Source organism: Tubulanus polymorphus, chromosome 5, assembly GCF_964204645.1.
Source record: "Tubulanus polymorphus chromosome 5, tnTubPoly1.2, whole genome shotgun sequence".
NCBI lineage: Eukaryota > Metazoa > Nemertea > Palaeonemertea > Tubulaniformes > Tubulanidae > Tubulanus > Tubulanus polymorphus.
In genome coordinates this window covers 851,188-860,329 of record NC_134029.1, presented here as the reverse complement: position 1 = coordinate 860,329, position 9,142 = coordinate 851,188, and the positions used below count along the sequence as shown (strand labels likewise).

General features: G+C 37.5%; 2 protein-coding genes across 2 annotated transcripts; one reads left to right on the top strand and one right to left on the bottom strand.

The window, feature by feature from the left end:
* The first annotated feature begins 2,932 nt into the window (after nt 1-2,932).
* LOC141905428 (uncharacterized) lies at nt 2,933-5,377 on the top strand. Its single transcript, XM_074794289.1, has 3 exons — nt 2,933-2,941; nt 3,060-3,086; nt 4,110-5,377. Exon 3 carries the CDS (start codon nt 4,110-4,112, stop codon nt 5,256-5,258), a length of 1,149 nt encoding a protein of 382 aa, XP_074650390.1. The 5' UTR covers nt 2,933-2,941; nt 3,060-3,086; the 3' UTR covers nt 5,259-5,377.
* Nucleotides 5,378-5,705: 328 nt separating this feature from the next.
* On the bottom strand, nt 5,706-8,613 carry LOC141905430 (ubiquinol-cytochrome-c reductase complex assembly factor 1-like). Its single transcript, XM_074794291.1, has 9 exons — nt 8,452-8,613; nt 8,191-8,277; nt 7,979-8,074; nt 7,822-7,894; nt 7,659-7,716; nt 7,162-7,270; nt 6,858-6,938; nt 6,631-6,744; nt 5,706-6,547 (listed from the first exon to the last, which is right to left on the bottom strand). The coding sequence occupies exons 1-9, from the start codon at nt 8,533-8,535 to the stop codon at nt 6,398-6,400; spliced, it is 852 nt and encodes a 283-aa protein (XP_074650392.1). The 5' UTR covers nt 8,536-8,613; the 3' UTR covers nt 5,706-6,397.
* Between the last annotated feature and the right edge of the window lie 529 nt (nt 8,614-9,142).

Below are 9,142 nucleotides of genomic sequence, written 5' to 3'. Positions count from 1 at the left end.
CGGCGGGGGGCGCTTTCGTCGCACATCTCCAGTAAACCGAAACAACAACAGAATACTGTGGAATATACTACGACGATTTAATAAATGGGATAATAACAAAATTCCGCTTAGATTGAATTTGCTTCCAAAACGGCGACGCGCCCAAAACGATCAAAATGACGATGACTCGGTTTTGTGGGCGTGTGAAACAATAGACAAACCACGAGTCCTTAACGATTCATATTTCCCGAACATCTTACCCGAAGTGTTCTGTCCAGATCGATTATGTTACTGCAACAATTTCAAATGTCGTTCTCGTAATACGACCTTGACAGTTCTACGCAAACGAGGACCGAACGATTCTAATAAAGATTCGCACGTGTATATACCGCCTTCTTTAAGTGATAAGTGGCTGGCTGAAGAAATTTCTATAACCACGTCCTGCGAATGCAGCATTTGAATCTCAGTTTAGAAAATACATCTATACGAATCCAACCTCAATTCTGTGCGCTAAATATAATAGGTTCGCTATCGGCACTTTTCGCAAAGCTTTGCTCAAATTACAGATCGTAACATTTTCTAATTGATAATACGTATGTTCAACGAATAATTAAAGTAAGTTTGCTTAGATCTGACTACAATTGAAATCTACTACAAGTGATCTGGTGTATAAATATTATATACTTACATTTTTCTTGTTGCAATATATTTGGTGACCCGCTGTCACGTTGTTAATTAAGGGACCGGTAGACTTCATACTGCTCTTTAAAACCGGTCCTTGGATTCAGGTCTACAATTCTGAGTTTTGACTCACTGACAATGAACCTAATTTCCGAGTTAACTCTCTATAGCTCACAACTGTGGAACTGAATCCTTGTCTAGTTATTGGGTTGTTGCGATGGTAATTCGTGGCTTGTTATAACAAAAGAATTGAATTTTACTGAAAAATATGTCTGTGATCGTACACGAGTTAACTTTATCGTTGGTTAGAAAATGTTACAATACAGATTTATCTTTTCTAGTCTTAAAAATATATAACAAAATTCGTGTAAAAACTCTTATGATGAAGGGCAAACTTTCGTTTAGCATCTATGCCGCAACTGAGGAATTCTTCCTAAGGGCTTCAGTTTATTGGGAACTTCGATTTCCAGTGGTATTTAGGCCAATCGACCGAATTGCTTGCAGACTCTTGACGCCAGCTATATTCATTCGTGTCCACTCATGAAATTAGAAATTTCGTCGTCGAATCGATGAAAACGTATATAATGAATATCGTAAAATTTGTTGAAGTTTTATCGATAATGAAAAACGGATGAAAACATTAATAGTTTCCCGGTGGTTTAATACAGTATGAGGTATATAAAATTCCGTTATATATTATGCTGGAAATGCTCAAATTTTGACAGCGAAATTGCTCTTCATCAGCTACATTATGACGTATGTTCGTATATGAAGTTTGTAAGTAAGTCCGGAGTGGAATTTAAAACATATATATGTATATAGTGTTACTAGTTATAAGGTTTTGAACGTACTTGCTTTTAAATGGCAAATGGCATTGAAAGTCTGGACCCGAATTCATACAAAAATTGTGGATTGATTTCTTAAAAGAGTTGAATACAACAACTATAGAAATGTATCCAGTTTTTGTTCAAATATTTACATACAGATTATCATATTCTGGTTATTGTTAATTCTGTGGCATTGCGGGACAGCGATCTCGACGAAATAAATTATAAATTGTTCAGAAATGTCTCTTGTTTTGGTTATTGGTGTCACTGTCTGTCTGTGGATCACCGCCCAAACATCGGTTCGGTTATTCGATATGCGCCCCACGCAGGCGCCAAGGATTGTCAACCGTGGGGTCTACGGTAGTGTGCCATGCCTGGGTGGTTGTAATGTATCTCTCAGGGTTGAAAGTTGTCTGCTACAGTTTTATAGATATATTCGGTTTAGTTTATCACCATTTATTCCTTAAAGATAAAGACAGGATTGGTCAACTTGCTGCCAGGTGGATCACGTGATGCCATATTTGGGTTTTTAAAATAGATTACTCCGTCGAAAAACACCTAATCAAAATCCAGAGTTCAGAGCGGATCGTACGCAACTTCAACAAAGACTCCCGAACTTTTTAAGTGCCTTTTAATTCAAGGGCCTTTGACTTCTAAAGATGGCACCTTTTGCAAAACAAATATACAATTATGTCAAAATTCTAAAAAATTGGAACCGCGCTAGATGTCATATTCTAATTATTTCACCTTAAAAAGAATTTTCTAAAACTGTCAGATCTTGCACCTGAACTGGTCCTTGATTGTAAAGACTGAACTTCTAGAAATTGAAAAAAACACTCGATAAGCGTTTTTTTGAATTCTTAGTCCTAGATTGCTAGATGTCACTGGAACCATGTTGGGATGATCCTCACGTAGAGTTATCACAGCTCAGGATAATGTCCTTAGAACCGAATTCGGAACAGTGAGTTCAGTTGATTTATGATTTATCGTCTGCAAACAAACCAACTTAAAAAATGAAAAGTAGTTATGTAACCAATTGTCACGTCACCGTAATGAAATACAATACGAATTCTCGCAACCCTAGAAAGGTCAATGTCGATGAATCCCACTCAGAGATTTTGCTGCAAGGACGAACGAACAGTTTTTGAATGTATTATATCATGCAATATGGTGACGAGCCACGACGTCACGAATCTCTGGAGAGAGATACACGATGTAAGCTGCTGATAACTGGGGGCTTGTTCGTCGAATTTCAAAATAGATACTGGCAGCTGGCCAGTTTTTGCGTGTCAGGATTTTGTCACCTTGACTTTGGGGGATCAGCAAAGAATGATATTATTGAAGTCAAGGGAATTGTATGTTTATAGATAGATTGAAGTCCAACAGCATAAAGTAAATGTTTGATTAAGAATGATAAGAATTTTTTGTGTCGTTGTAAGAAAGCTTTTCAAAAAGTAAAGATTAGTCTATAGTTTATAGTGCTACGCACAGGTTTTCTCGTATTAACTTGAAAAACACGCATTCCGGAAAGCTCCAGATAAATGGAACATTTTATGCCATTTCTTATTGCAGATTCTTGAGAGATTGAGGATCGTTTTGGTGAGTAACTGGACCGTTACATTTACAAGTTTGATACACGTATAAACATGGTCAGTCTGATGCAGAAAACTATAGCAATGGATGTATGGGGAGGGGATGAGGGTAGAGGTGTCACTGCACGAGCTGGTAGGGGTGAATAATGACTTACAGCAAATGGACAAACAGTAGATATAATTTCCGATCCGCATTACGTAATACCGTCTTAAAAATAAGTTAATAATCTAATACATTACCATTCAGTGCAGATGATTAATATTTAATGATTTAATCATTAAAAAGATTATGATAGTGTTTATTATAGTTTTAATGTGTTCAGGTTAGCCATGTGTTCAATGTAACCTGACGTTACCATATTTTCTCCATGTTACCTGAAACCGACCAGGTGTGGTAAGAGAACCCGCCGCATGCTCTTTACAGATGTTCAGTTAATTTTACATTGTTTGCGTATGGAACTCGTAAACGCGACGTTTTCATTAGCGTTCAATCGAATGTGAAAATTGCGTTATAATATGCTGTTTAAATACACAGTGATAACTCAATGTTACTTTATAGCGCAATGTTCGTGCTCGGAGTAAATCTGTTTCATTAGACTATCTAAACCTCGACCCAAGGTACACGTAAGTCTAGTTGATCTCGAATTATTCGTGACATATATAGGTTATTCAAGTGACATCACAGCCCGTCATACTGGCCAGTTTGCTGCCATTTGACGGCCAATTTGAACAATACATAAGGCGTCATTTTAAGCAAGCAATAATAGGTTGTCTTTTTGTCAGAATTGGTTTGGCTACTGTGGACCCAGCTTCACTAAAAAGTTAAACTATTCTGAATCGATTTGAGATAACCTGAATTAATGAAGATAATGATTGAATTTAAGAATTGAACATTTTTGTGAAACTGGACCCTGTTGCTGTTAGCCGCTGCTGATAGATTCAGTTTCGACATCGGTCATAAATTGTCGGTTATAGAACCAAAATCCTTAATCGTGCAATTGGTCCCAGGGAGTTCTTTTTCCCATTTCAGATGATGAGGTTGCGTTTTCAAACTATTCAGAGTAGACTAGTGATCTGTTTATTAGTGTTCTTTCTCGGTGGGACTTGGTTTTTGGTGTCGCATCTATCATCAGTAACAAACACAAATCAACAACAGCAGCGAAAAAACATCCGCAAAGAATCACCGGAAAATATCCGCATTGACAAACAGATTCTTGATCGGTATCACGTCGATACTATCTCGAAAACCTCGTATCTCGATTTACCGTACAATCCTATAGTGTTTACCGATAGAAACCCGTTACTTCTCGCCGAGATACACGAGATAACCCTCAAACATCCGAGACCGAACTTCCAGGAAAAATATTACACTCACGCCAAACCGTTCCTGATCGATACCAACGATGGAAACTTCGAGAAAGACAAACAATCGAGAATTAATATTCTTCGATTAGAAACATTAAGACGCATTTCATTACCGGTATTCGCGCCCAGTATCACAAACAGAGATTACGTGCAGATTATGAAATTGCTGGCGTTTTTCGACGGAATTTGCGAACGCAACGATTTCTCGTATATGATGTACGGTGGTACGCTATTAGGGTCGTATCGTCACCACGATCTGGTACCCTGGGACGACGATATCGACGTACTCGTCGGGCACAAACACAAGCAAAAACTGGTCGAAATTCTGAGTAATCTGAAACCGAATTTCATTCTTGATACGTATAATTCATTACATTATAAGCTGTACGCCCAAACAGCGACGTTTCGGGCGTCAGGGGTGCCCTGGTTGTGGCCTTATTTAGACATTACATTTTACGATGAAAATCAGACCCATATTTGGGACGCGTTGATCTACGGCGGGAACAAGAAGAGATACATTTTTCCTAAAAGTGCCGTATTTCCTTTGATAAAAAGACCGTTCGGTGTTTTGTACTTACCATCCCCTCGTCTCGTATTAGACAATCTTAAACTGACGTATGACGGCGAAGTTTTAGGTTGCAAAACTTCTTTTTACAGCCATAAATTAGAAATGGCCGTTAGTTTATCTTACATCATTCCCTGTAGTGAGCTATACGAATATTACCCGTTCGTGCAACGCGATCGAGAGGACGCGTCAACTGAACGATTAGTTTATAAAGGAAAGGTATTGAAAACGATCGAAATACAGAAATAGAAAAATGCAAAGAATAGAATTTTTGGACGTTACAATAATGTTTTTATTCATTGATTAACTAAGTATGCGTTATTCGAAGTCGTGTTTTATAATCGAATACATTTCATCACTCTCTTTATTTTCTATCCAATAAATATCAGTCTTTTCAATAATGAATTTTGAGTAATATTATCGGTTTACATGTGTTCTTTTCTCTTTTAATCCTTAATATCATTCAATGTCGATGATGTTGGGCAATACTTACTCTTCAGGGCATCCATAACCTTTCAAGTTTATAGTTCTCTTACCGGTATTTACTCTCTTTCTTGCTTTGTGCCAACACGTGCAAATTAATGAATAACAAATATATGAATAGATGAAATACATGTATCTGTAATGAAATCCACATGTCACTCTTCCACTGGATCCTGAATCTAAAGACCCCAGAAGATAAAAAAAACACCTTAATTCAAAATGAGTAACAATCTATTTGGTTCAACTGTTTACATTATATCTGGACCTAGATTCAGTCGAGAAGGTTGTCGTTTGTCCACACCTTATACATATACATATATCAAACATGACACCTGAGAAACTATATAGTCATCATCTATCACAGTAAGGTGCAACACCTCACTCACTAAAACTATCATAAAATCATAGCTTTGACACGTGTATCAATCGAAGCAAGTATCAATCTGCTGCTTCTAAACTCAACACCTCCTCAGACCTGCTGTTATCACGATTTTTCCAATTTTAGATCATCCATACTTATCCAGTACTTCACCATTTCTCAATGATAATGAACTACAAACACGAGACATTTTATCAGCAAACTTTCAGAAACTGATCATCCACACTTCAAATTACAATTATGAAAGTTGATAGGAGTGGGTCCAGGGCTACAGATTGTCTGAAGAGTGGGATTCAAGACTACAGTGTCTGATGTGAGGGTTTCAGGGCTACAGTGTCTGATGTGAGGGTTTCAGGGCTACAGTGTCTGATGTGAGGGTTTCAGGGCTACAGTGTCTGATGTGAGGGTTTCAGGGCTACAGTGTCTGATGTGAGGGTTTCAGGGCGACAGTGTCTGATGTGAGGGTTTCAGGGCGACAGTGTCTGACGGGGAACGTGTATGATAGTTGAATCAATATTCTCTGCTGCTATCGTCGTAGTTTAGTTATATCCTGACTCGTTATTGATTTCAGTTTATTTTTACAATCTTCGTCTGAAAGATTTCCGCGCAACGGTAAAAATGTTATCAATCCAAATTTAATCATTATTTCGGCATCTTGTTCGTCCAAGTGTTTTATCTGAAATCATAAACGACAACGAAATTCATCAATATCTCTTAAAATCATAATTGAAAAATCTCAAGAAATAGGGTACATTTTACCTGACGCCTCACGTAGTGAACCATACTTTCTAAAAGTCGTGGGTCGATGTTTTTCCTCTCAAAGAATGTTCGCCACAAAGCAGCGGCTAAATCTTTATCATCACCCAGTAAACCCTACACATAATATACATCAAAATATCATCATTCAAATCTCTAATGACCCGATCAAACCCGGTCTATTTCAGTAAATAGCGCTTGCTATGGAGCCGATGTCAAGTAAGTCTTACCTCATCATAACTAAACATAGCAGCTCCAAGATGATCTCCGAATACAGAAAGACCTTCTTTACGCTGACTCGAAGCCACACCCTAAAAATAACACTCAACTTCCTGTTTAAACACGTAACTGAACATTGAGAACAAGTAGAGTATAGAGAATATTATCTATTTAAGTCTTCCACAACTCAGTTGTAAGATGAAGAGTTTATTTTCAAATTTGTCAACTCTTTCCTTTGTCAAATTCACCGACTTTAGGAGTTTCCTGATGACAGTTACAGGGTAAAGGTGGATATACTTAAAAATTCTTTGATACCTCAATTTTCTTCGATCTTTGCTCAAGGTCGAGCCACAGCGCCTTGACTAGATTGTGTATCATTAATTTACCCTCTTCTCCAAGATTCGTCAATTTCACCAATAACATCCTGAAAATAAAAAAATAATCTCATTTCCAACGAGATAATAATAACTTTATTTTCCCTTGAATTACTACAGGATTGTGCCCACTTTTAAGTATCAAGCATAAAAGCATACAATTATAACGATCGCATTAGCGTCGCAATACGAGGGAAAGGGTCTTAAAGCAAAGAAATGTTTAGATTAACAATTAGCAAGCCATTTCACCCACAGCACATGAACACACATGTAGAATTACACACGTATATTGAGTCATTGAATGAAGAAATAATAAGAGTTTCTGATCAACTCAGAAGATAGCGATTTTATGGGAAAAACTTAGGTCTTTTAACGGCATCAATGGAACAGGTTCATACTAATATTATTGAATTTAAAAAAAATTACTTCTTAACTTACCATATGTGAAGCTCTGTTACTATAAACCATGAATTGAACGTATCTGGCATATCAAATTCTATATTCATTTTAAAAAAAAACAAGCAAGTCAATATCTCGTCACAGATTAAACGACTTTACGTTTATCTAAATATAATACAAATATGATTAGATGATGTAATACCTTTCATCATAGAAACATGATCAACAAATTCATCCATACACATATATAACCTCTGACTGTTAACTAATAGATGCTGAAAATAAAACCAAATTAAAACCACTATCAATTGTGACAATTGTTGATTGAGACAAGCCCGTGAGGGTTTAACTGTACTTACTGATTTAGAGAACCGTAGACCATTTCTAAATGTGAGTTTATTCCAAATTGATCCTAAGAATCCCGGTTCAGTAGTAGTTGAAGTAAGGGTAGATCTCTAGAAATGAATGGTGCTATATCATTAGACTGTCAGGAAAGTGGGGATCAGGGGTTGGAGATAAACCCAGGCCCAGCTTAAGTAGCAGAACTGTAGGTTAGATAGAGTTAACTTACATGAATCTGTAGTAAGTCTGATGATGATGGTCCTCCGACAGCTGATTGAAAAACACACTTATTGCTTGACAGACAGTGGTGACTTCTCTGAAAAAAACAACATCTTAGCGGTTTAGATTAGTCGAAAACTACAAGAGCAGAATCCCAGAGACTAGTTAGTCAGAGACCTGGAGCCTGAGGCTCAGGCTCCAAGTCTCTGACTAACTAGTTGCTCAGGCTGAGCATGCTGAGGGCAGCTAACGAAACAAACGTCAAACTTACTATCAAGCGTCTAGCATTTGGTACAACCTGTATTAAACGATGGTTGAACATTTTCTGACAAGATGAGAGCCATATAAAACTCATTTTTCATCGAACTGTAAAATATCCCTGTTCTATTCCTAATAAATTACCAAATTATTGTGTTTTTACGTAAAATTTATATAAAACCGTCTACGACCTTGGGAATGACGATGTATACGCTACCTTGAGAATTATGCTGAGTCTACCGAGAGCGTTGTGAAGGTGGCAGCACCGCACGGTTACCTATCTTCCACCGCGATTATTTGCATAATAATTCTATGCAAATTTAATACCGGCAGTACCGTACGGTCCATGTTTGTATCTATTTCGGGGTTCGTTGTAAGATTTTCCTGGCCATACATGTGGTTACATTGAAAACTGCGCCCGCCAGACATGACAAAGCTATAAAAATCCTCGCAGAAAGAACTTAATTCAGTTTTCACAATATTCTTCCCTTGTAAGTCTTGTTGGAGGATCTCCTCATCAATAGCTGGATAATGGAATCATTGCTTTATCAATCCACCTTCCCTTAATTACCAACTCTCCCCTGGCTACTAGTATAGTACTCTTTCACTATCGTTCTCCAATACTTCTCAGTCCTACCTAACATGCCAGAGCATGCCATTGTCATTTGCCCACTTCGCATAGCACTTAACTGATTTGAAAAATA

What these genes read in the sequence shown, in the direction of transcription:
- LOC141905428 (XM_074794289.1), top strand. Translation starts at nt 4,110, where the DNA reads ATGATGAGGTTGCGTTTTCAAACTATTCAGAGTAGACTAGTGATCTGT.
- LOC141905430 (XM_074794291.1), bottom strand. Translation starts at nt 8,535, where the DNA reads ATGAGTTTTATATGGCTCTCATCTTGTCAGAAAATGTTCAACCATCGT. An exon ending in CAGACTTACTACAGATTCAT is followed by an intron (nt 8,075 to 8,190) that starts GTAAGTTAACTC and finishes ATTCATTTCTAG; the next exon opens with AGATCTACCCTTACTTCAAC. An exon ending in CTATGTTTAGTTATGATGAG is followed by an intron (nt 6,745 to 6,857) that starts GTAAGACTTACT and finishes TATTATGTGTAG; the next exon opens with GGTTTACTGGGTGATGATAA.